Source organism: Alexandromys fortis, unplaced genomic scaffold, assembly GCF_014885135.2.
Source record: "Alexandromys fortis isolate MF-2015 unplaced genomic scaffold, M_Fortis_MF-2015_v1.1 scaffold_104, whole genome shotgun sequence".
NCBI lineage: Eukaryota > Metazoa > Chordata > Mammalia > Rodentia > Cricetidae > Alexandromys > Alexandromys fortis.
The window spans coordinates 1,511,795-1,536,262 of record NW_026068000.1 but is presented as its reverse complement, the minus strand read 5'-3'; the positions used below and the strand labels follow the sequence as shown (position 1 = coordinate 1,536,262).

General features: G+C 41.7%; 1 protein-coding gene across 1 annotated transcript in view; it reads right to left on the bottom strand.

Annotated features, from left to right (window-relative positions):
* Cdh2 (cadherin 2) overlaps window positions 1-24,468 on the bottom strand; it is a 226,473-nt gene that overhangs the window by 20,284 nt on the left and 181,721 nt on the right. The window contains exons 8-14 of the mRNA XM_050160672.1: window positions 22,514-22,651; window positions 21,652-21,837; window positions 18,856-19,109; window positions 16,985-17,127; window positions 14,168-14,401; window positions 13,644-13,877; window positions 11,663-11,802 (exon numbers count right to left, since the gene is read on the bottom strand). Coding sequence (XP_050016629.1) covers window positions 11,663-11,802; window positions 13,644-13,877; window positions 14,168-14,401; window positions 16,985-17,127; window positions 18,856-19,109; window positions 21,652-21,837; window positions 22,514-22,651 — 1,329 coding nt within the window. The remainder of the gene's footprint in view (window positions 1-11,662; window positions 11,803-13,643; window positions 13,878-14,167; window positions 14,402-16,984; window positions 17,128-18,855; window positions 19,110-21,651; window positions 21,838-22,513; window positions 22,652-24,468) is intronic.

Below are 24,468 nucleotides of genomic sequence, written 5' to 3'. Positions count from 1 at the left end.
GAGACAGACTTGAAATCCTTCCCTCCTTTCTATGTACGATCATGGAATATCTTAAGAAAGACTATGCTTCAAGATGAATTTACACATAAAGTCATTTCAACATATCAACCCTAGTATCAGTGCTTTTGTTTAGATGCTGGCTCTGTTACAGCTTAAATATGTGACTAGAGTAGATGACAACGGAACTTAATACTCAGATTCAAACTTTGTAGGGGGGAGACGGAGGAAGGGAGGAAGAAAGAGAGGGAAAGAGGGAGAGAGGGGAGAGAGAGGGATTGAGAGGTTAACCACAAGTCTACAGTAAGTTTTATTAGTCATTGAACTATCCATAAAAGGCCAGACAGTAAGTATTTCAGGATGGCTGGGCACACTCTCCTCTAACACCTCTGCTCTGCTGCTGTTGTAGTGGGTATATGATAGAAACAGAGGGACTTAGCTCTTGGCTGTGCTCCAAAAAGTCTTTATGAATCAGAACCAGCAGTGGGTGGAGCCGCATGCTGGCCACACTCTGATCTAGAAATTTTAGCAACATATGGTATTAGTCCTTTGTCCTCCTCTTCTGCTCTCCTCTTCCTCTCCTCCTTTCTTTTTCAGACAAATACTGACATTTATCTGACATTCAAATTATTATTTTCTATTACTAAAATACTGATACATTTCCTTTCCCCGAGTCTAAAATAGTATACTTATGATTAGCCAGAAAAGATATATTAAACTGACTACACAAAACCCTGTGTTCATTCACATGAAATGACAGTAACAAAAAGGGAAGAAGCATGCGAAGTACATATATATATCATATTAAATGAACAGAAGTATATGAGTGTGCACTGTCCAGTCATATCCCACACTGTCCCTAGCCCAGGAATGTGTACCTGGCCATGGGCATGCTGTGAACAGCAGGGCAAAAGGGACTAACAATGTTCTGATGAAACTCTCCTCCTGTGAACTCAGTTCTGCTTTTAAAATAACTGACATGCGCTAGCACTTGCAGGTGGGTATCCACGGATGGATGACTTGGAGCCTTGTTAGGAGGGAGCTTAGCCAACCATAAAGATGCAGAAGGTGGTCCTCACAGTCATGTCCAGATCCTGCCATCTGGTAGTTTGCTTAGGATACAGAAAGATTTTGTAAGATAATGACTTCAAGGGACCAAATACACCATGGCTAAATAACACACTAGTTCAGCTAGATGGTCAGGCCTGGTTGCCCACAGAGAACCCTGGCACAGCAGATACAGGGCCTAGATAGGTTCCAAGGGTTTTTTTTTTCTGTTGTATCTGTGCCCCATTCCTCTGTCTAGGCAACATGCCTGGATTCCAGATTTTAGTTCTTATCCAAACTGTTTATTCAGACCTCATGTTTTTAATAATTTGGTTGATGAGATTGAGTTGCTGGTTTTTAACTTTGTGTATGTACTCAATTTTGCAAGTCATACTTAAACATTTGATTGGATCTTTCCTTGACTTTCTCTAAAAACTAACAGTGGCTACCAAGCATGTCACAGCTAAGTCAAGAGTCTTGCCGATCATACACAGGCACATTCACACGAACATTAGTGGACTGGATCTCCAGAACAGCGATTAAGAGCAAGTATCACAGGCCCAGGTCTAAAACTGGATGCAGCTGCACTGCCTACTTCATAGGCAGACAAGCAACACACAGGGACAGACACGGAACAGGCAAGTAGTAACAGCAGTTTATATAAGCAGGTATCAGGATCTCATGTGATGAAAGAAAAATTACTAGGGTGTTCAACATGTCTTCCTGGTATAATTTCACACTAGGCTGGCCACTGAGTAAAGAGGAAAACTACATTCTGTGAGTGCCGCCAGGGGCCAAATGTCAAGATGATGGGAATAAACAATAACTATGAGAAGTCTCTGCTCTTACAGAGCCAGGTTCACTGTTAGGACTGGGTGCAGAGGCTCTGCATAGAGGAAGACCTGAAGGCTGGCAGGGCACAGCGCACAGACACACAAATCAGCTTGGATTTTCAAGACAAGGGGCCTTGAGATGCTTCCTGAGGGGTAAAGTTAGACAGGTTGGCCACATGGCACACCAAGAAGCAGAAGGCCAGCTGCCAAAGCACTGCTGTCTGTTATCCTGTAGTTCAAAGTGCAACATGGTGGGGTGAGGAGAGGAGAAATGAAGCTCTTGGAGTCACTGGTTCTCTTGTTATTGGGACAAAACAGCTAACGAAAGCAACATAAAGAAAAGTTTATTTCAGCTCAAAGCTAAATGTGCCCTCATGGGCAGGTGAATGCAACAGTTGGCCACACTGCGTCCACAGTCAGGGAGCAGAGAGCTAAGAAAGCTGGTCCTCAGCTGAACCATCATGGGCAGGTGCACGCAACAGTTGGCCACACTGCATCCACAATCAGGGAGCAGAGAGCTAAGAAAGCTGGTCCTCAGCTGAATCATCATGGGCAGGTGCACGCAACAGTTGGCCACACTGCATCCACAGTCAGGAAGCAGATAGCAAAGAAAGTTGGCATTCAGTGCACTTTCTTCTTTTTATTCAGTTTGAGACCCCTATCCCATGAGATGGCGGACTTTCTTTCCTCAATGCAATCTAGAAACAACTTAATGGATATGGAAGAAATCTTTAAATATGTTTCCATAGTAATTCTAGATGTCATCTAGTTAGGAATCATAACAGGATTAACAATTAACATGCTTCTTCCTAAAAGTCAGATCCAAGATCATGGCCATGAAGTCTGCTGAATGAAATTCTGCTGTTGTGGACAGTGGGAATCTACTCAGTACTAACTCAGCAGATTGAATAATTACTTCTGGATCTTGAGACATGAGTTACTAAAGGAAGTTCGTCACGACTCCCTGCATGTATCCTGAAATTACATGCGATTCTTAACAAGACTGGGTCTGACGGAGAGGACCAATGCTTTCTTTCAAAAGGAAAGCTGGTCTCCAGCTTCATGGTGCACTTCGCGTATGATGCTCATCTCATTTGCATGAGCAGCAGTATCTGCTTCGTCTCCTCTATGTCCAGGGATGCCTATCCCCACACCATGTCTGATAGGCCAGATCGCACAAACTGTCATGGGTGGTGTCAAAATGAACCACAGATGATACGTCAAAGGTTTTCCACATGTAAGTACCTAACCTGCTTTGGTGAAAGCCCACAGCTATCTCTAAACTCATTTACTACTCTTCCCAGGTATGTGGAGAAAGAATCCTCCCACGGATTTGTGAAAATAAGTGAAGAGTCACCACTTGTAAGCCTAAACTTTAATTCATACAAATCATCCTTCAATATGCATGCCATCAGTGACGGCAAATGTGTGGTTAGGCTAATAATGCTGGCTGGCTCATGAAAAAAAAATGACAGTCCTGTGAGCATACAGAGTCCATGAGGAGTGAGACACTCTTCCCTAATCCTTACACGCTCACAGCCATGCTCAGTTACTGTTAAGATAACACATGTTATCAAGGCTTCACTAGTCAGTAAAGTCATCGTGTCTATGACAGAAGCAAACAGTTTCAGTAATAAAGCTGTGGGAATCTATTGGTGGGCTTTCTTCTTCTAATATTGGCAATAGAGAAAGCTATCCTATGCATTTGGAACATAATACAGCCTTCTCATAGAAATTTTTTTTTTATCCAAAGCCCAGTAATTAATATATAATATAATGTAATCAGGGTCTGCAGAATAGTACAGGCTAATGATATACACCAATAAAACTACTACAGTACAAATGAGAAAATGGAAAAGTTACTAGAGCATGCTCATCTTGCTTAGAGAAAAACATCTGGCTTTCAAAGGTTGGTCCTGTAAGAGTGTGGGCATTTCTTGATTGTCTAATTTACACAAAAGATCAAGAAACAAGAATTTCATGTGATTTCCTCTTCCATGGTTTTGAATTCTTCAAACTCAGTAAAACATAGCCATGAGTGCATGGCATAAATTGATGCCTTACTTGGGAGAAAAGCCACCTTTCAGCGGTGTTCCTCAAGCCATCAGAGTTGGTTGGAATTAGATGCTTTCTGAGAAAAAAAACTCACTGTGCTTAGCCACAAACTGGATGTCTATATCACAACACATACACACACACACACACACACACCTAGCAACCATTGTAGAGGAGGTAGAAAGACTGTTACAAGCCAAAGGTAGGGAAGAAAAGGAGCAAACAGTATCTTCTGGACATGTCTCACAGCATGGACTCACAGCAGCTTTGGTCAAGATCAACCCAGCCAATGTGAGGTTGGAACTAGAAGGAACTGGAAGGGATTAACTGAGGAGCTATGGACACTCAAAGTGTTGTTGGGAAGGGATGAATTTTTTTTTCCAAAGATATGGTCTCTGATAGACTGACCAACTCATTAGGTTATTTAAGAAAAAACAAACAAACAAACAAAACTCTGTAGGGCATAGAATTAGGAGGGGACAGTGTGTGAGAGCCAAAGTTATATTTTAAATCTTAATTACTGCCAGGCAATGGTGGCGCATTTAATCCCAGCACTCAGGAGGCAGAGGCAGGCGGATTTCTGTGAGTTCGAGGACTACCTGGGCTACAAGAGCTAGTTCCAAAACAGACTCCAAAGCTACAGAGAAACCTTGTCTCAAAAACTAACTAACTAACTAACTAACTAACTAAATAAATAAATAAATAAATAAAAATAAATTAAATCTTAATTACTGTGCCTAAGAGATTCATGAAACAAAATGACTCTAACCTGTAATTCCTTACCCTAAAACAGATATTTTCTGAAATGCTGAGGCTATTTGGGTTATGGGAGATAACAAGTTATATGTTTTCACTCCCCTAAACAAGTAGGTTTCGTCCAACTATACAGGATGCACTTGATCCCATGTGAGCAGGAGGTATACAAGCAGGAAATTCACCAGGATGTATACATGCTTGCCTCTGATTGGACAAGATGGCAAATATGGTGAAATGTGAGTTTGCCTTTCTAAGTCATTGCAAAACGTGACTCATGGCCATTTTCTAAAAACCCAGAGGTATTCCTGGTCAGAGTCCATCTTCCTGGCCACCATTTAAACAAAGCTTGATCAAATTTGGCTTTAAATTGTGGTAGTGGTGTCATTCTTGAGCAATAAGATTAACAGTAGGGAGGAAGGGGGAACATCTGGTACTTCTGATCAGAGCCACATCCTGTTGTGACCTGATCTAGCTAACTCTGCCATGCTCATTGGGGCGACCCTCCAGGGTCGGTGGGTTCTGGTGAGCAGCGGTCATTAGTGTTCTTCATCATCAACAGCATCACCTTTTCTCGCAGATTGAGAACGCCTGCAGCAATTGTGGTCCTGAGTGAGATGACAACCGTTCCCGATGAAAACTGAGAGAAGAGGACTCCGAAGGTTTCTGAAGCCCAAAGCAAGGATGGGGCAGCCCTCAGAAGAATTCTGCCACAGGATGTAGGGCAATGCGTTAGTAGCCTGGATGAACAGAAGCTGTGTGGAGGATGGAACAAGGGATGGAAACCTTTCCTCTCCCTGTACTCAAATGGACATTCAATCCCACTTTGCTACTTTCCAAGACTGAATGTCTACTCTGCCTTATGTTCTGAGAGACTAAGGAGAACATAGTCACAAACCATCCAGGTTCATTTCTAACACCCATCATAACAGCAGCTTAAACACTATATTGGTACCCATGTGGCAGCTTTTCCTTAGGTAAAGAATAAAGCTGCTACCTGATAACAGTGACTTGGGTGAGGGAGATTTGAAGAGGACATCAAAGATGCTGCCAACATAAACCACACTCAGTAAACATTGGTTTTAATGGAAGAATTACCATAAAAAGGTTTAAGCCTTAAAGAGTAGTGTGTTATTACCCCGCGGTTCAAAGGGGAAGGACCCAGGGGGCGTGAGAAATGCCCTGTATTGTACACTCTTCCCGATTTTATTAGAGATGCTGACACAGAAGAACTACACACAGAGATCACAGAAAGTGATACCAGGATCTGCAAGCAGCTTTGCTGGCCAAAAGGGCAATGAAGGACATTTACTAATGAGGGTAATTAAACAAGCCTTGATAACCAGCAAAGCCCCACTGTGATAGCAGTGAGCCAGATAAAGGAGTCTCACCTTAGGAAAAGAGACCAGACACTGTACTAAAAGGGTCTGTCCACCAGTCAATAATCCCAGGCAGAAAGAGATAACAGGCCTGCCAAAACACAGGGAAGGCCTCTTGCAAATGCAGTTTCAAATGTGGCCCACTCTGGCCTTGAACATGACATGACCGTCCACAGTGGGACAGAGTACCTACAACCACCTTCCTATTTCTCAGATGAGAAAAAAGGCACAGAGTTCCCTGTGCCCCATTTTTTCTTTTAGGCTTCTCTTATTTGTTAAAGAAATCAGCAGCCCTGGCAGAGAACTCAACAGATAGAGATGGTAATCTCCACAGATAAGACATGCCCTTGGGAATGGCTACTTTGCTTTGATTTCTTCCTAATCAGCCAGCTGCCAGGAGGAAGGCTGCATTGTTTAGGAAAGAGCTAAATTCTGAGCAATCCAGCCACAGGCTGAATTTAAGACAAGCCTATCCTCTAGAAGTCAGCCTGTGTCTCTTGGCTTCCACCCTTACCTGAAAGGACCTCTCAGACCTCTCTAGAGGTGGACAGGTTAAAAAAATATTGTCATGTTGCCAAGATAACACAGTCAAAGCTGTTATTATTTTGCAGACCGTCCCTGTCACCTGAGTACCCTGTACCTTTAAGAGAAAAGCTCCAACCAGTCCCAACCCCCCCTGACTTCAAGGAAAGCAGCTCTCCAGCCTCTATCTCTTCTGGTCCCTCTTCTGAAGAGGTAACTACTGTCCCTCTCCCCCATTCCTCTTCCCTTTCCCCTTCCCCTCCATAACCCACTAAATAAACTCTCTATCCAAACTCTGTCTCTCACTGGCCGTGGTCTCCCACCCACCAAGGGGACTCACTGCTGCCCTTCGTGGGACTGGTCCCCCACCACCATGTGTTTATAAACAATAACAAAAGTAGCCTTTGCGACAAGTTGTATTCACTTCTGGAGGCACAGACACCATTTACACTTCTAGCAGTATACATGCTCCTTAAAATGCTGCTTACTGAGTTATAAAAAAAATAACAAACAAAAGCAGCTAATTCACCTCACATGTATAAATGCCCCGCTCCATTTCCAAGGCATGTCTTGGTCAAGATCTATCTTCCAGCAACTAAAAAATCCTGATCCCCACTCCGTGGACAGAATTCCCAACAAGGGCCATGGGAGAGTTATAGAACAGAGAAAATGCTTTATTTCAACAAAGCCAAAATTCTTATGAACTGACCATAGCTTACATATTTGAAATATGAGCATCTGGTTGGAAAAGGATTTTCATTAAACACACTGTGATAGGAAGGTCATTAGGTATTTCTGGTTTCCTTTGAGACAGAGGCAAAGAGTAAAAGAATCCATCAAAAATATTTTGAACGAGGTTTAGCAGGATGGCTCAGTGGGTAAAACTCATGACATGAATTTGATCCTAGAGCCCTACATAGTGGGCAGAACCGGCTCCTGCATGTTGTCCTAACACCTATACATAACATATGTGCAAGACACCTTTACCTCTGAAGAATACATGTAAAGAAATGTTTTGGAAGACAATAGTTGTGTGATTTATTTTACCAGATAGCAAGACATTAGAAAGCAACAGTAATTTAAGCAACATGATAAAGGAACAAAGACAAACAGAAAAATAGTGCAAAATAGTGGGGCACCAAACCACGGAACTACACATTCGTAAGCATCTGCTATGAACCATGACTTTCATTCATGTTAACAGAGGATGAAAACAGAAGAAGGCCCTTCTCCACATCTTATACCCAATAAACAATCTAGCACAGATAGATTGTAAGCGTGACTGACAAAATCATAAGTACCCTTCACAATTATGACAGGTAAAATGAGAGACCGTCTATAAAGCCATATGACGTTTTGTTTGTGGATGTAGGGTTCGTTATAGTGACAGATATAAAGATCCTAAATAGAACGCAAATACTTTAGCACAACAGGAGCAATGACAGATTGGCCCCCATTAAAACTAAAATTCTGCCCATCATTAGGAGAATCTAACGAACAGGTTACAGAATGAGATGAGATCTGCAAGGAACTTATCTGAAAAAAGCTATGTCTGTCACATATGGTTCCATCAGATCAATAAGGGAAAGGCAATGCTATAGAAAGAAAAAAAAAAGGCAAGTTGAATTAAATCTTCATGAAAGAAGATACAACTGGTCAGTAAGCCAGCAAGGATATCCCAACTAAACCATAATGAGACCCACTGCATCAGGAGGACTAAAGTTTAAGATCAGAGAAGTCAGAGTGCTAAGGAGATTGAGTATGCTGGGCAACCAGCATCTGTACTGCAGAGATGGGAGCTATAAACTGTAAAGTCACTTCCAGAAGAGGAATGGGCGGTGCTCACAGCCAGCAAATACCTAGCACATGTATAGGAACAGTTACTGGAGGTTTACTCATAATACTCACCTGAGGACATGTTTGAAAGGGCATACCTTTAATCACAGCACTCAGAACTGGTGACACTAGCCTGACCTACATAGAGAATTCCAGGCCAGCCCAGTGCTACTTAGTGAGACCCTGTGCCTAAGTAAATAAATAAAACTGGAAACATTTAAATTTTCAAGTACAGCGGAAGAATAAATACATGCAGATGTTTCTTACAACTAAACAGAATTCATCAATGGGAAAATGAACCACTTCTACACTACATGGGTGGAGCTTACAGGTTTACCAATGAGCAGCAGATAACACACACAGAAAGTATCTATTGTATGTTATTTGTTTACATTAAAGTAAAAAATAAATATTGCTAATCTATCATGACTGAAATTTAAAGAAAATCTGCTTTTTTGTGACCATCATCTGCCTTGGTAGAGTCTGAAAGGGGGTTTCTAAAATGCTGGAAGCATCAATATGGGGGTAGGTGCACTCAAATCTGTAGGGAGCCTCCTTTTTTGACAGGCTACTCACACTTGCGAGGCTAGTATTCACCTTCTCATGTCAAGAATAAGTCAGAGAAGGGAACAGGTCACAGCTTCAGAAAAGCCTCTGCTGAGAACAAAGGGAAGCCTAGCAGGAACAGGCACGCCTGTCTTATGAAAGACCACCCATAGCTGCTTTTTATCTTCCCACTTCTCAAGCAAGAGGATGCTAAAAAGAAACAGTCATTGAAAGCAGAAATCACCTGACCTTTGAAGACCAGAGTAGTGGCCTTGAGAGGATCTGTAAGCTGAGGGACCTTGCTCCACCTCCTTCCATGGGCCCGTACTTTAGGATACACGGGTGTTCATTAAACAAGGTGCGCTGTACTGTTGAACTGGGAGTAAGGGAGCAGTTTGGATTTAAAACTGCCAAAGCATGGGTGGAAGTATTCAAGGACAAGATGCCTGTTAGGAAGCTCCTGCAAGACAAGGGTAGCAACGCGGTCCCGATGCGAGAATACCGCCTTGAAACCTCCAATTTGATGAAACTACTTTCAGTACAGCTACTGTTTTTCTACTGAAGCTTTGGTGAGGTGGTTTTAGCTTTACACTTCCAAAGTGATAAACGGGCTGGAGTGATGGCTCAGTTGATAACAGCATTTGCCATGCATGTATGAGAAGCTGTGTTCAAATCTCCAGCACCCATCATAAAAAAAGCAGCATATACCTTCAGCATCAGGGGTCAGAGACAAGTTAGTCCTGGAAGCTCATGGACTCGGCAGCCTACATGAAACTGTCTCAAAGCAGAATGGAAGAGAACTGTAGAGTTAGACACTCACTTCCACATCCTCCTCTGGTCTCTTTCTTGCACACATATGGTATGCACATTTGCACACTTGCATGAATCACACACACACACACACACACACACACACACACACACACGGGGTTGGGGGGAGAAGAATAAGCCTTGACATGAGAAATCTAATAATGAAAGTGGATTTATGAGAGGATGTCAACAGTAAGTGCAAAGGTAGGTTAATTAAGAACTAAGTCACATGTGAAGTTTTAAAAGCTAAATAGATTTATATAAGTGAGAAACCCTGGGGTCTATTTACAGAGCCTCTTTAATTAGTCAGTATTCAAAACAGCATTGCACACTTGAATCAAGTTTTCCAGACATTTTAAACATACCTCTCTCTGAAACGAGAGGTCAGACTTGGCAAATCGCAAAGAGAACCTGCAGTTACTGGCGCAGCGGAACCAAGACGGCTTTGCAAATGCGGAAGAGGAAAGTCAAAGATGGAGACCAGGTATGAATGTGGTATGAACGCCAAAGAAAAGGCATACACAAATTCTTAAAAGGAGCTAGGAAGTGACAGATCCAACTCCAGTCCTGAGAGCAAAGCTGCGCTTACACAGATGAACACACACCCCAAACACGCTCAAGGCAGAAAATAATTTATCGATGATATGAATCCCAAGAGCACCAGGTTCTTTTCAGACAACTATTTCTGACATTTGTTTCAGAAAGTAGAAACGGTGCAACTTTACTATCAAATGTATTGCTGAAATACCTGCTGTCGTTCTTGGGAAATACTTTGTCGTATTCCTGATCATGACCATTTCAAAATGAAATATATGTATGGTGTAGGCTGTGACACCAGAGAGACCTAAATTCAAATCCTGCTACTGTGACCCACCTCTTACACAACTACCTAGAATCCAACAGGAGTTCATTTTTCAGTCATCCAAAGTAGAGATGTTCTCAGGAGAATTGCAAGTTACAGATTTGAGAGATATTTAATGTATGTGGCCTAATGCCTAGCATGTAGTATGGAACTCCTAAATTGCTCTTACAGTGTCCAGAGGGTTGGTTCTAAGAAAAGCAGGGCCCATGTTTTTCATGTCCTACTTGCTCATTTGCACTGTTGGTGTGGCAGCTCTGTGTACAGCTCTGTGTGCATCTGTGTACAGCTCTGTGTGCATCTGTGTACAGCTCTGTGTGCATCTCCGTGTACAGCTCCATGTGCATCTCCGTGTACTGCCCTATGTGCAGCTCTGTGTGCAGCCCTGTGTGCGGCTCTGTGTGCAGCCCTGTGTGCGGCTCTGTGTGCAGCCCTGTGTGCAGCTCTGTGTGCAGCCCTGTGTGGGGCTCTGTGTGCAGCCCTGTGTGCGGCCCTGTGTGCGGCTCTGTGTGCAGCCCTGTGTGCGGCCCTGTATGTCCATGGCATACAGAAGTGAACATTGTTTAATAACCAGAAGAGCATTTTCTCATCTATGAAGCAACCAGTATAAGCCAGGCACCAAGACAGACACTGTAGATATATAAATGTGGCCCAGAGGCGAACATTTGCTGGTTCTGCCCCCTTTTATGTCACCAGGAATTAAGAAGTGCCTGGAATATTGAATTTGCCTGGAAAGTATTTACAAAATAAGCAAACAATGCTTTTTATACCAACCCTGTACATCTACAGTCCAATACAGAAATTACTTTTGCTTATGTTTTAAATATCCAGTGGAACAAAGGATCAATACAAATTTAAGTGGAATTGGTTTCAAGTTGCATGCTTCCTAAATCAATGATATTCGTATAATATACTGGTATTCTGTAAACAGCTGAGAAGTGTGTGACTTTAGGGTTAGAATACACCAAATGACTGAAAATGATTTTCTTAATACAAACATCCTGAGGACTTAAAACACTGCTCACCTGGTCTTCTTCTCCTCCACCTTCTTCATCATACTTCAAAATATTATCTCTTACATCATCTTCTGGGTCAATCAGAAGCTGCTTGGCCTGGCGCTCTTTATCCCGGCGCTTCATCCATACCACAAACATGAGAACAAGGACTGGACGGGAGGAAAGTAAAATGCACACTCTGTCATTCTGAAAGCCAGACGTACAGAACCTCAGCCTTCCACATTAAAGACGTAAGGACCATTGTCCACAGTTCACTCTGGGACTGCTCGTGGTCCTTCCCTGAGCCACTCAGAGCAATCCTCTGCCAGAGCAGAGTGAAGACCTGGGCTCGAGTCTGCAATGTGTCATAAGCCTGTCGTGTGAGGCATGATCTCCAGAAGGACTGGTTTCTGTCTTTATCTTGGCTTCTTAGCAGATCAATATCCTAATAAGAATGCTTCGTAAACCCCAAAGACACAAGACAGCAGCGAGGTAATTGAGACACTGGTCAGTCATGACTATACTCCCAAATTCTCAGGGAAAGGTGTTTACTTGGATGCCTAGGGTAGGAAATGAGAGTTGGATGTGTACTTGGATTCTGGGTTGTTTTCTGACTCGCAGAGGCGGCCGTTTCTCTGTCATGCGATTCTGCATTTTCTTCCCTACCTTGCTGTAGCTAGGAAGGCATGGGGATTAGTTTGAGCACTGAAATAATATTAGGCTTTCATCCTTCACACTCAGTGCCAGGTCTGAAACCATAAATTCTCCCAAGTTGATGTTAAAATCAGTGCCAATTCATTTTCCTTCAAATTGCTAGTGTCACTTTGTCATGGCTGAATCCATCATCCCTAAGTCTGTCTCGATAAGTTTGGCATGTATGGCACATTTTGGTTAAAAGGGAAATGCATCCCTGAACACACATCTAGGAATAAATTCTGTCTAAATCTGAGGATATCAGTTTACATCCGGAAACAAAAAGATTTAATGACTCCTATTTGAGCACGTTTTTTATTATTGGCCATAAAAGTAAATATTCTCCTTTTAAAGCCAGATACATGATCTCATTTGCCATTGTTCAGGGCCAGATCTAGCAAGCGGATTATTAGTATAGCACGCAGGTTTCAAATTATAGCCGAAGCAGTCTCCACACAGGAAGTAAAAAATGCTCAGGCTTCTATAGTAATTGCTTAGAATAAAGAGACAGAATTCTAAATTACCAGAACCCTTGTAAATGGAGAAAACATAAAAGAAATGGCCAGCATTTTCAAGGAAGTGATCAGTGCATAGTGTGATCACACAATAAACCGAGTCCTGCTGCTACTCCACATAAAACACTGGGCCCAGGCAATTTATTCTTTTAACCTGAATGCTTAGAAGTGGTTTCTAAAGTACTTTCCAGTGGTTAATTTCTTGCATTCCACTGAACCAAAGATTGCAAAGTATCTTAAGAAGGAGAAATTCCTTAATCTACCCTTATGCTAAAGACAGACAATTTGAGCCGTGTAATTATTTCTACTATGGAATGTACTGTATGCAGAGGACAATCTCACCACTCTGCTCAGCCCTTCAGAAACACACACCTCAATCCTCGCATGACTGGAGCGGGTTGCTGACTGCACTTTATATGCAGCGAAATGAAGGAAAGCAATAGACCTATTTTCTTAAATCATCAGCTATGTGCCATAAATTCATACTCGAGTCAAGAGAAGTACTCAAACGCAGGACTGTTTAACATTTCTCTGTGGAAAGGGCTTCCTGTGGCCTCAAGCAATCAGCACCAGAAAGTGGGTGAGAAGGCGTGGGAACACAATCCTGGAGCTTGCTGAAAACACGTCAGCACTCTAACTGATGCTCATTGTTGTGTGTCTGCTAAGCCGACCCTGACTGCCTGCATATGATTGACGGCATGGTGCTCAGGGGCCCAACAGACTTGCTCAGCTAATCTGAGGCGGGCCCTTGCTGAGCGCCCTAGAAGTAGAAGGGATCACAGTTTCCAGGACACAGTACTCACTCAGCAGGATGATGATACAAAGCAGAATCGCAATGATGGCACCAGTGCCAAGTCCTGCACCCACGATCCTGTCCACATCTGTGCAGTCTCCGTTGGAGTCACACTGGCAAACTTTGACACGCAGGATGGAAATATTGGACTTGGGAGGATTCCCCGAATCTGTGATGATGATGGGAACTTCATAGATACCAGCTTCCAAAAATTTTATCTTTAAATTGAGTTGAGCAAAATCACCTAGATAGAGAAAAAGAAAACAAGTTTGACAGTCAATACCTAAAAATATTTAAGGAAAAAAAAATCACTACTTTCCAGACTGTATTTCCCATCTAACTGTAACCCATTGAGGAAATCAAAACTATGCTGTATGGTGAAAAGTTGGTTGGGGGTTTCAACGGCTTTTAATATCTCTTTTAAACAAAATATATTTAATGAGAAGATTATGAAGTATGTAAAATTAATTTCCCATACCCAGGGTTCCAAAATACTCAACTACACATTCGTTCAAATAATTAACCTGTTCTTACCATTAAGCCGGGTGATGGTCCAGTTTCTTTTAATAGTCACTGGAGATAAAGGAAGATCAAAAGCAAATGGCCCTGCATTTGGATCGATGTCATAATCAAGTGCTGTGATGTTAATTGAATTGGGCTCTGGAGTTTCACAGGTCTCGGCCTCTTGAGGCAACACCTGAGGGGCGTTGTCATTGATATCAAGTAAATAGATTTGTAGTGTTCCCGTACCACTCATAGGAGGAATTCCTAAAAAGAGAGGAAAGTGAGAAATGAGCAACAGTTTCTCAGCTGAGCCTCAATTGTGGTATTTTCAACTCTCTTGTCCCTACCATTGTATCATATGGGAAAATGCTCACTGTCACAGTAGCTGAATGGACAGGTTGTAGAACAAGTTCATTTCTTACATCCCTCCTAGGATTGCTCTGAGCTGCTGGTGCGATCCTATAGGAGCTGGGCATAGATCTAATGCCTGTCCTGCTCTAGCCGTCCAGCACTCAGGGCTGATGAGATTATGGACCCCAGCCTCTGATGGAGAACCAGGACATGTGCATGTTTGGAGGGGAGTTCTGAAAGTTCAAATCCAGATGTAATCATTGCTACTAATTTCAGGCAACTGATACAAGACCATAGGCTTTGTCTTGGGAACACGTACTCTGGAGGAGAAAAATGGGTTTTATTTATCAGCTAGCCACACACACGAGAAAGGATTTGGGCTGCTTTTTGTACACTAGTTCACAGTATTATTGTGCAGGAGGTTTAAATGGATGAGGACCTCAGTCTCTAAGAACTGCTCATGGCCATGCGCTTTTCTGCATACAGTAGAGTAGACAAAACTCTATACACTGTTCTGCCTAAACTCAAACCTCTTCTCATTGATCCTGAAATGTAATCTCTCCCAGCTCATAGGATCCTTTAGTCTGGCTTCTGCTGTATTATAATATCCACATATATCTAAGAAGTTTTATGCTCGTGAATTTATATTTATACATATCATTTATATTTTTATGTGTTTTATAAGCAGTTTCACATACTGAATCCTAGAAAGTTAAGTGACATGGCTGAAGAGTCATGAAACTAGAAAGGTGTACAAGGAAGTGAGCAAGAATACAAGGAACAGCTGGGTCAGAGGGCAGGAGCATTGGCGGGACTTGTGTTTTACTCTTATGATATCATTAACACCACTTGTTTGATATCTTGAGCAATGTTTATGTGTACCATTGCTTTAATATTATTTGCCTAATGCATAACAACTTTACAAAACAGGCAACAGAGAAGCCTTTTATAACAAGGAAACTAAGGACAGAGACTAAGAGCTTGCCCATCCATGTTCTCTCTTCAGCCTTGTGATTAGGAAAGTCCACCTGTGAGGCTTCACAGCTACAAACGGCTGGCTCACTTCTCTCATTGCAAATATTCCTCCAATTAGAAGCAGTGCACCTTAGTAAGCGAGACGCCTGGCTGTGCCTCAAAACCAGTATGTATCCACGTCACTTATGACTCTTTAAGTCTCTCCTTGAGAGAGCTTTCAGCTCCAGTGCAGAGAAAGGGCTGTTTGCAACAGGCACGACCTGATGCATCACTACCCCTATGGCAGAGGCTGGTCCTGCAGAAGTCCAACACTAAGTGACTAAACAGAGTTCCTATATTAGAAAGGATACAAAACACTGCCTTGGTCTATTGCTAAGCACATTTTTTGAAAGTCATTCATTCAGATGAGTCTCATGACCACAATGTTGTAAAACCGCACATCTTGACCACCAATTTGAAGCTTATATATTTTTTATTAAACAAACACATCCACAGTCTAGCACTAAAATATTTTTAAAAATATGGTTGTGATTTCATTTTGAAACTATTCACAATGACAGAAATATTTTTGTGAATATTAGTTTGTGCCAAGTACTGCTTTAAAAGCTTCATTTAAACAATTATATCTAACTCAAAACAGTACAAACTAGCTATTAATACCACTATAGCTTTATTTCACAGAAATAATAAAGAAATAGGGTTGAAAATGTATTACTAAGTACACAGAAAGAAGAGGCTGGGGACATGTGACAGATAACAAAGCTACCACTAACCAACTCTGACCCAGTAGAGACCCATAAGGGGAAAAGTGTCAAAGTCTAATTTAAAACCAACACCTTCATAAGTCTCCTATAATCACTTTTTGTATATGCACAAAATTAAGTTTCCTAGCACATTACAGGAAAAAGAACAATCTCAGAAAAGGGGATGACCAAAAGAAGCACAACAAGAATAAATAACCCGCAGATTCTGGGAACAATGATGACAGACTTCACCTATAGCTCATAGGGCATCCGTGCATGTCAGGGCAGGAGAACAGACCTGGAGAGTCATGATCACAATGTCAGCCACTGTGTGTACACAGACAGTATTTCTTAGAGACAGCAGAAAAGTACTTTTTAGCAAACTGGGGGAAAGGGGAAGGAAAAGTCAGGACTTCAAAATAAAACAAAACTTTGGAGCCTTAAAAGAATAAAGATCTGTGAGGCAGTGGTGGCACACTCCTTTAACCCCATCACTCAGCAGAGGCAGGCAGATCTCTGTGAGTTTGAGACCAGCCTGGTGTACAGAATGGCTTCCACGACAGCCAGGACAACTCAGAGAAACCCTGTATGAAAATCGAGAGAGAGAGAGAGAGAGAGAGAGAGAGAGAGAGAGAGAGAGAGACAGAGAGAGAGAGAGATGCTATCTGCTTTCTATATAATTTAGCGCTGGAGAAAACCTTAACCCCTACATAAGCACGAGAGGTTCTACTCTGTTTAACACACAAGAACGATGCAGAAAACATACTCAATTACATACCATTGTCAGAAGCAAGGAAGGTAGCATTATATATGTTGTTTTTTACATTTGGTGACTCTCTATCCAAAACAGCAATAGTGGTGATCTGCCCATTCACAGGGTCTATTTTCAGCCAATTGGCAGGATCAGATAATTTTGTGTATCTATAAAATGAAAGTACAGTGGCTTAAATATTTCAGATAAGAAATTAGCAAAATGTAAATTTTTGCAGGTTTAATTACAAAAAGGCAAAACATTATTAATTTGTATGACTGTAGATGATGGTCAGAAATAGAATTCTAACGTGCAGAAGTACTTCGCGGCAGAGATTTTGGGAGGTATGTAAAGGCCATGTTCCATCTTACTCTCAGAAATTCTGCGAAGGTTTAGAGGAAAGACAAAATGCACAGTCTCCCTGTGGTCGATTTAACGGATCTCAGTTTAGGCTCTTGCCTACTTCAATACATAAAATAGGTGCTGAAAATAGGGTTCAAATATACTTTCTAAATCGGAGCCCTATCATACAGAACCTGGGGGAATCAGAAGGTATATTTTACATCACAAACCACTCCTAAAGGCCTCACCATCTTATGACAGTGGAGACAAAGCCTCACCAGAGATCCCATAAAAACCCATTCCTACCAGGAGCCTCCAGATGGGGCCAAGCCTCTGATCTGTAGCCTCCAAAGAGCCCCCCACAGGCTTTCATCTGTATTAGCAGATTCATCTGTTCCAAGTCCTTTTAAAATGTGAGGTGGGCTGAAGTTTCTAAACTCAGATAACGAACACACAGTTTGAAGACACTATGGTATATTGTGAGAGGTTCAGTCTACAGGATTTTAATGCACCTATTAACTAACCATTTACCTATCCTGGAATCCATGTTTGGAGAATCGGGGAATCAAACCAGTTATGTCTTATTAGCAATTTTGAAAGCACTTAAGTAAATTATTAATTTTAAAATTATCTTCAGCTGCTCCAGAGAATGGTTGCATGGGGTATGCCCTGCCAGCCACCCACTCCTGCCTCAGGGTGAGTTAGGTTTTGCTGAAGGTTTTTACAAATACATCTTCTGGGTGCATCGCACAGGAGCTGGGTGCATCCTTAGCTGTCCCATTTTGATCTGGTGTTAGTGCTTCCTTCTCTGGACATTTGGAGAAACAAGAGTTTATAATTTCCTGTCCACTCACTTTGTTGCTTTTCAATGTGTTTGTTAATAAAAGCACAGGCTAAATAATTAATACTTTCAATTAAAAAGACTGAGTGGGAGAAAGTTTTATCTTCTACTAACACATGAATAGACTCATTCTTAGCATTTTTAAGCTAATAAAGTCATGAATGTCCTGAGGAGAAAATACACCGAAGAATTTAAAATTATATTGGAAAACATACATGACACCATGTGATCTTTAGCTGGGTGCTGAGGAACTAAAGAAGCCTATTTTTGTAGAGCAATAATGTTTTAATCTCAGAAATACAGAATATTTTCTGTAATACATGGCAATGTTAGAATTGAATCATCAGTTTTCTTTAGGAATGCAGCCCCAGAGAAGTTTTTCCCGTTCCACGGATGAGCCTACACCCATGCATATACAGGTAGAGCAGCTGGACTCGGTGGCCATAAAACAAGAGCACATTCAGTTGGGAGGGGAATGTAGTGGAGGAATCGGGAAGGAGGTGGAGGGGAGAGGCTATGGGTGAATTTGAATACATGCATGAAATTACTAACGACTAAATAAACATTGTATTCAAAATTAAGAAACAAGAAAGTCATCTTATCTTCTAATCATCACTTTTGGTTGGAATGTTCATTTCTTACAGGGTGAAGTTAATAACTTTCACACAGGGCACAGAAGAGAATCTAATTTCAATATCACTGTGGCATTTCCTACCTGATACTCTGTTGCATATATCGATCGGGGTCCTGAGCTGTGAGCGTGGTAAGCATGGTACCTGCATGGAGGCCTTCTTCTTGGCGAATGATTTTAGGATTTGGGGCAAAGTAAGGGTTTTCATTGACATCGATAACTGTCACAGACACAGTTGCTGTCGACTGGGGTGGGTGCTGAATTCCCTTGGCTAATGGCACTTGGTTTTCTGCAGCAACAGTAAGGACAAACATCCTATTCGTTTCAAAGTCAATTGGCTGGAAAAGAAAAAAACAGAAACCATATTTTTGCAGAAGTAAGAATATTTGCAGCTGCCATTCATCCGTCTTTGAGTCCTGTTTCCAAAACATTAGCTTTACCCTTCAGTGTGGCACGGCGTTCTTCCCCAGTTTCTAAAAAAAAAAAACATGCAGGAATGTCTCATTGACACATATCCCAACAGAGAGATATATGTTTCTCCAAAATTGTATGTGATTGTTGCATGGATCCATTTATTTAGATGGCTGCAGATTTGATTATTTTCAATAAATCAGCACACAAAACAAAAACTACTAGACAATTTGAGGTTAGGTGTGAGCACAGGATTTAGTCTCTCAAACATTAGGGAAAAGATATCTCTCATGCGGGAAAACCTTTACCAGTTAATGGAGAATTGAAAACAAAATCTAAAATCAGTACTACATAATTGATAAATGCAACATAATTTTAAAAAAATGATGCTAAAAACTTATTCAATTTAAAAGTGTCTTCCAGGGCTGGGAAGATGGTTCAGTAGGTAAGGATGCTTGCCACCCAGCCTGACTGACCTACATTTGATCCCAAGAAACCATGATGGAAACAGAGCTGATTCTCACAAGTTTTCCTCTGATGTCCCCACCCATGTGCACTCAAAGCCCCCCCCCCCACGCTTCCTGATGCAATCAATCAGTCATTCCATGGAAATGAAAAGTATCTTTCATAAATTAGAATGCAGACTGAGGAGTGAAGTGCATATACACACTCCTCTTAAAATATGTGTTCTATAGGTAGATTTATGCTTTTTCTCCTTACTTAGCAAACTGGAAATCTGGCTGTCTTCCAGAATGATTCTGAATATTTTGCAGGTTTTAAAACTCCCACATGAGAACACTCTAGATGATTAATGCAATGCACAAATAACCCTCCATGTACATATTAACTGCGAGAGTCTCCCTGAATCCTGCTGCCACTAGAATGCTGTAGGGACCTCAGTCTGCATTTCCCTCCGTGACTTTGTCATGGAAAGAGTGGTTGGCAGTAACAGGGAAGGTCAGAGGGCACCTCGTGTTGAGAATGACCAATTGCTGAGGCTCCCAAGACATCTGTGATCAGTACAAACACAGCAGCATCCTACCCTGGGCATCTTCAGATCAAGTTCAATGCAGTATTCAATTCGGCAAAACAGGAAGGAGGGCAGTAAGGCTGTAACAAGCTGAACGAGCGAAATGCTCCCTATGCAGATGTACATATGCTAGCGATCTATGCGCAGCCTGAGTCCTTTCGTGTGTCTCAATGTCATTCGTTCCTCACAAATGTGCAAGTACTAGGAGCTGTACTCAAGCCCCACCTTCGGCAGGAGGAACCCGAGGTTCACCAAGGTGGTGATGGCCACACAGCTTTGCCCAGGCAGAGCTGAGATGCAAACACAGAAAGTTCAGCTCTGCGGCTGGGTCCTCTGCTGACTATTCCCCATGTATGTGGGAGATTTCCAGGCCCATCTCTTTTCCCTCATGTGGACACAGCTCATAATTCCCAGCAAGAAGCGCTGAGATTGATCATTCTGTCAGGCAGACACGTGAGTTCACTTAATCAAGTGTCTCGGTGGTTAAAGGGCTGGGCTTTTATGTTTGTTTGTTGGCTGCGTTTGTTACCCTCTTAAGAGCTTTTCCTTGGTGTCTGCCCCCATACTGCTCTGGCTCTGTTGCTCTTTTGGCCATTAAATATCATAAAACTAGTTTTGCTTTTTGTTTGTTTGTTTGTTTTTGATTTTTGAAAAAAAAAAAAAGTTTCTCTGTGTAGCCCTGGCTGTCCTGGAACTTGCTCTGTAGGCTGGCATCGAACTCACAGACTGGCCTGCCTCTGCCTCCTGAGTGTTGGAATTAAAGATGTATCACCATGCCATGCTAGGCTAGAAAACTAGTTTCTTAAAGTCATGAAAACATAATTTTAAAATAGCCATGTGAACGCAATTTATTTATAAAATGCAGGCTCTCCTGCCTACATATTCCATTTTACTTTGGTTATTTTTCTTTTGTCTTTTTGATTCATTTACTAGCTGATCAAACTCCATGAGGTTCGTAGGCTTTCTTCCCTCCCTTCTTCTCTCACCCTCTCACTATCTGTCCAAACCCCATGAAAATAATAAGCATAGACTCCTCCTCCCCTTTTACTCTTCCCACCTTCCTGATGGGGACTGAACTGAGAACCTTGTGTAGGCTACGCAAAGATTCCAGCTACGCCAACCAAAGGTCTAACCTCGGGATGGGAAGGGCCATTAATAGAGCGGTTATATTCATTTCACTTCGCTGACGACTCCCATGTCTTCGGACTGGTAAATCTATCCAAAATGATTTTAATTGTAGTGATAATGGGAGAGAATTTATGTTATCCTTAATTTCAACATAAATTAGACTGTATAGTCCACTAAGTAGTAAAGAATTCCAGATGTGAAGGTATTTAAAAATAAAACAGTCCCATGATTCTACAGGAAGGTAATGGGAGAGGACACAGGCCGGTGCCTGCTGAGTAGCTGTTTGGGTCTGTGGTACAAGGGACACTTACTTTTACCACAGTGACTAGCCCGTCATTGCTGTTGGGGTCTGTCTGGATGGCAAACCTCCCCGTAGGGTCTCCACCGCTGATTCTGTACACCGCATTCCAAGCTGGCGTGTGGGGTTGATCTTTGTCAGTGACAGTTAAGTTGGCTACGATGACATCCACCCTGTTCTCAGGGACTTCGCCGTAGAACTGCAAGAAAGACAAATTTCAGTCTGAGGTGAAATATGGTCCACTGAAGGACAAGTCGTCTGATGACCATACCACCCTAATTTTACTGTCCCATTAATTTTCTATGGTCCACAATAAACAAGGAGATAGGTATATGCTGGTAATTACTTCTACATCTCACTGAAAAGCAAAGCAAAACAAAAGAACCGTGAAACATTTTTCAGCAATCCACTGGCTTTCTTTTTCCTTTTTTTTTTTTTACATTTATGCATCAGCTTAATTAGTATTAAAATTAACACCCATTTGTGAGTATCAGTGTGATTAATGTGGGGTCCATAGAGAGGGCTTAAACATAGGAAATAAGTTCACTTGGGATCTAGGCAACTACACGCTGGAAAAATAGCACCAACCAAGCATGTATTCGGGTGTCTGAAACACTGGAAAAACTATTACCTTTGCACCAAGCTATTTGCTGCAGCCAGGACATTTTAACTTTTTTAACAATAACTGGAGGGTGATGAGGAAGTAAGTTCTCCAATGTCTGTTTTAGAGCCCACGTGATATAAACATCAGAGTCAATGGCCACTTCATTCTCAGAGCAAACTCCATTTCCAGCTAACAGATTTATTATTCATAACAAAACTTCTTCCAAATGGCCCTCGGTGCTGAAGTACTTTGAGTGACAAGTTGTACTTACCGTCATGGCAGTAAACTCTGGGGGATTGTCATTGACATCTGTCACCGTGATGACCGCCGTGGCTGTGTTTGAAAGGCCATAAGTGGGATTGCCTTCCATGTCTGTGGCCTGAATTATTAACGTATACTGTTGTACTTTCTAAAAAAGACATAAAGATTACAAGTTAAATGACGCTAATTTTTCAAGAAGACATAACAGTTGTCCTGCAAAGGGCTCTTTATTACCCACGGAGAGCACAGCGTCCTTCATTCTGATTAACACGACTTGCAATTTCCCACGTGGAGTTTACTTTAACTCAGGAAACACAGGTCTGGTTCTTGTCTGTGGAGATTTAACTGTGTGTATTCACTTTGACTCCCAAGAAGGAATGCGTTAAACACACTGCAGATGTGTGAAATTCATGGCTGAACCGAAGCCTCCATCTGGTATCAACCTTTCTCTTTTGCTACAAGGTTGCTAGTAAGTATTCGAGCCTTTTGGTGTATCTTATATATTAATTTCCATGTTTAGGACAGTAAAGAAGACAAGGAAGTCAAGAAAAGCATATGTAATTCACAAAGTGTGTCGGTCTTCCCTTAATATTATATACATATTTTTCTATTATATTATTATATATTATATTGTATATTGTGTTATAACTAGTTGATAACATTTCCCCCACTCCTCATTAGTACTAACTGTTCAAAATTATGTAAGAGGTATATAGTCTTCAAAAAAGATCAAAATTCGGAGCTGAAGACATGGTTTAGTGGTTAAGAACACTTGCCGCATCTGCAGAGGATTGGGGTTTGGTTCCCAGTGCTCACAGGTTGGTCCACAAACACCTCTAACTCCAGTTCAAGGGAACTGGGTGAGCTCTTCTGGCTTTTGTGGGCACCAGGCATGCACATAGTACACGCAGTACACATAGCATCACACAGACAAAACATTCATACACATGAAATAAAATAAATCAATCTAAAAGTATTTTAAACAAAAATTAATTAAGGGGTATTTTCTGTAGGAATTCCTACCTCCAGTAGTCTTTAAGTTACCCCTCCACTCGGGTGTGGCCTCTTATACTATATATGCCGATGTAAAGTGCGCACCCGGCCTCTTTTCTGGCTGTGGGATACCGTTGCTGTTCCCCATTCCAGCAGAGGATTGTGATCTGTGAGTCCACCCCCAAATAAATAACCCTCTATTATACTCAGTTCTGAGCTACTGTGGGATTTCTTTTAAGCATCCTTCTTACTGTAGGTATACATTTAAACCATTAGTCCTGGAACAGAATAGGTGCTTAATTGAATAGGTAAATAATGAATGGACCAGCACTAAGATACCATGCACAGTGTCTATTGTTTTGATCACCACCTATCAGGGATATAGATACGGACACAGCTACATTCAGGTGACTTTTATCAGGCTAGCACCCATTACTTGAAAAGTACAGATTAGCTCTTGTAACAAGGAGCCAAATGAAGCTGTAATGCATGTTCAGTGGAAATCCTGAGATTATCCTAGAAATCTATACTGCCAGCTGATTTCATTTTATTTGCAGAAACACCTAACCAAGAGCACTATCTAAAGTCATTTGGAATCTTCGTAAAATTTGGCACAGAATAAAAAGGATCATATTCCTAAATGCTAAACCATTCTGAGCAACAAAACTCTCTCTTTTTCAAACTAAACAAAACAAGTGTCATTGCAAAGAGCAGTTGCCTCTGGTTCTAAATATAGCTGACATTATAAACGGCCATTCTTAAGGGATTCCTGCAGCTTGGAGGAAAGAGGCACAAATTGTGGCTTTTGATGCAGTCATTAGAGGGAAGGGCAAGGAACAGAAAGACGTGGGCTGGTAAGCCAGCCTCACCCGTGAGCTTTAAACACTGTTCAGCTGATTGAGTGGCACTCTCTAGCAGATATTTTAGTTCCCTTATTTCTTCCTGAAAGAGAATATACCATACTTTTAATTA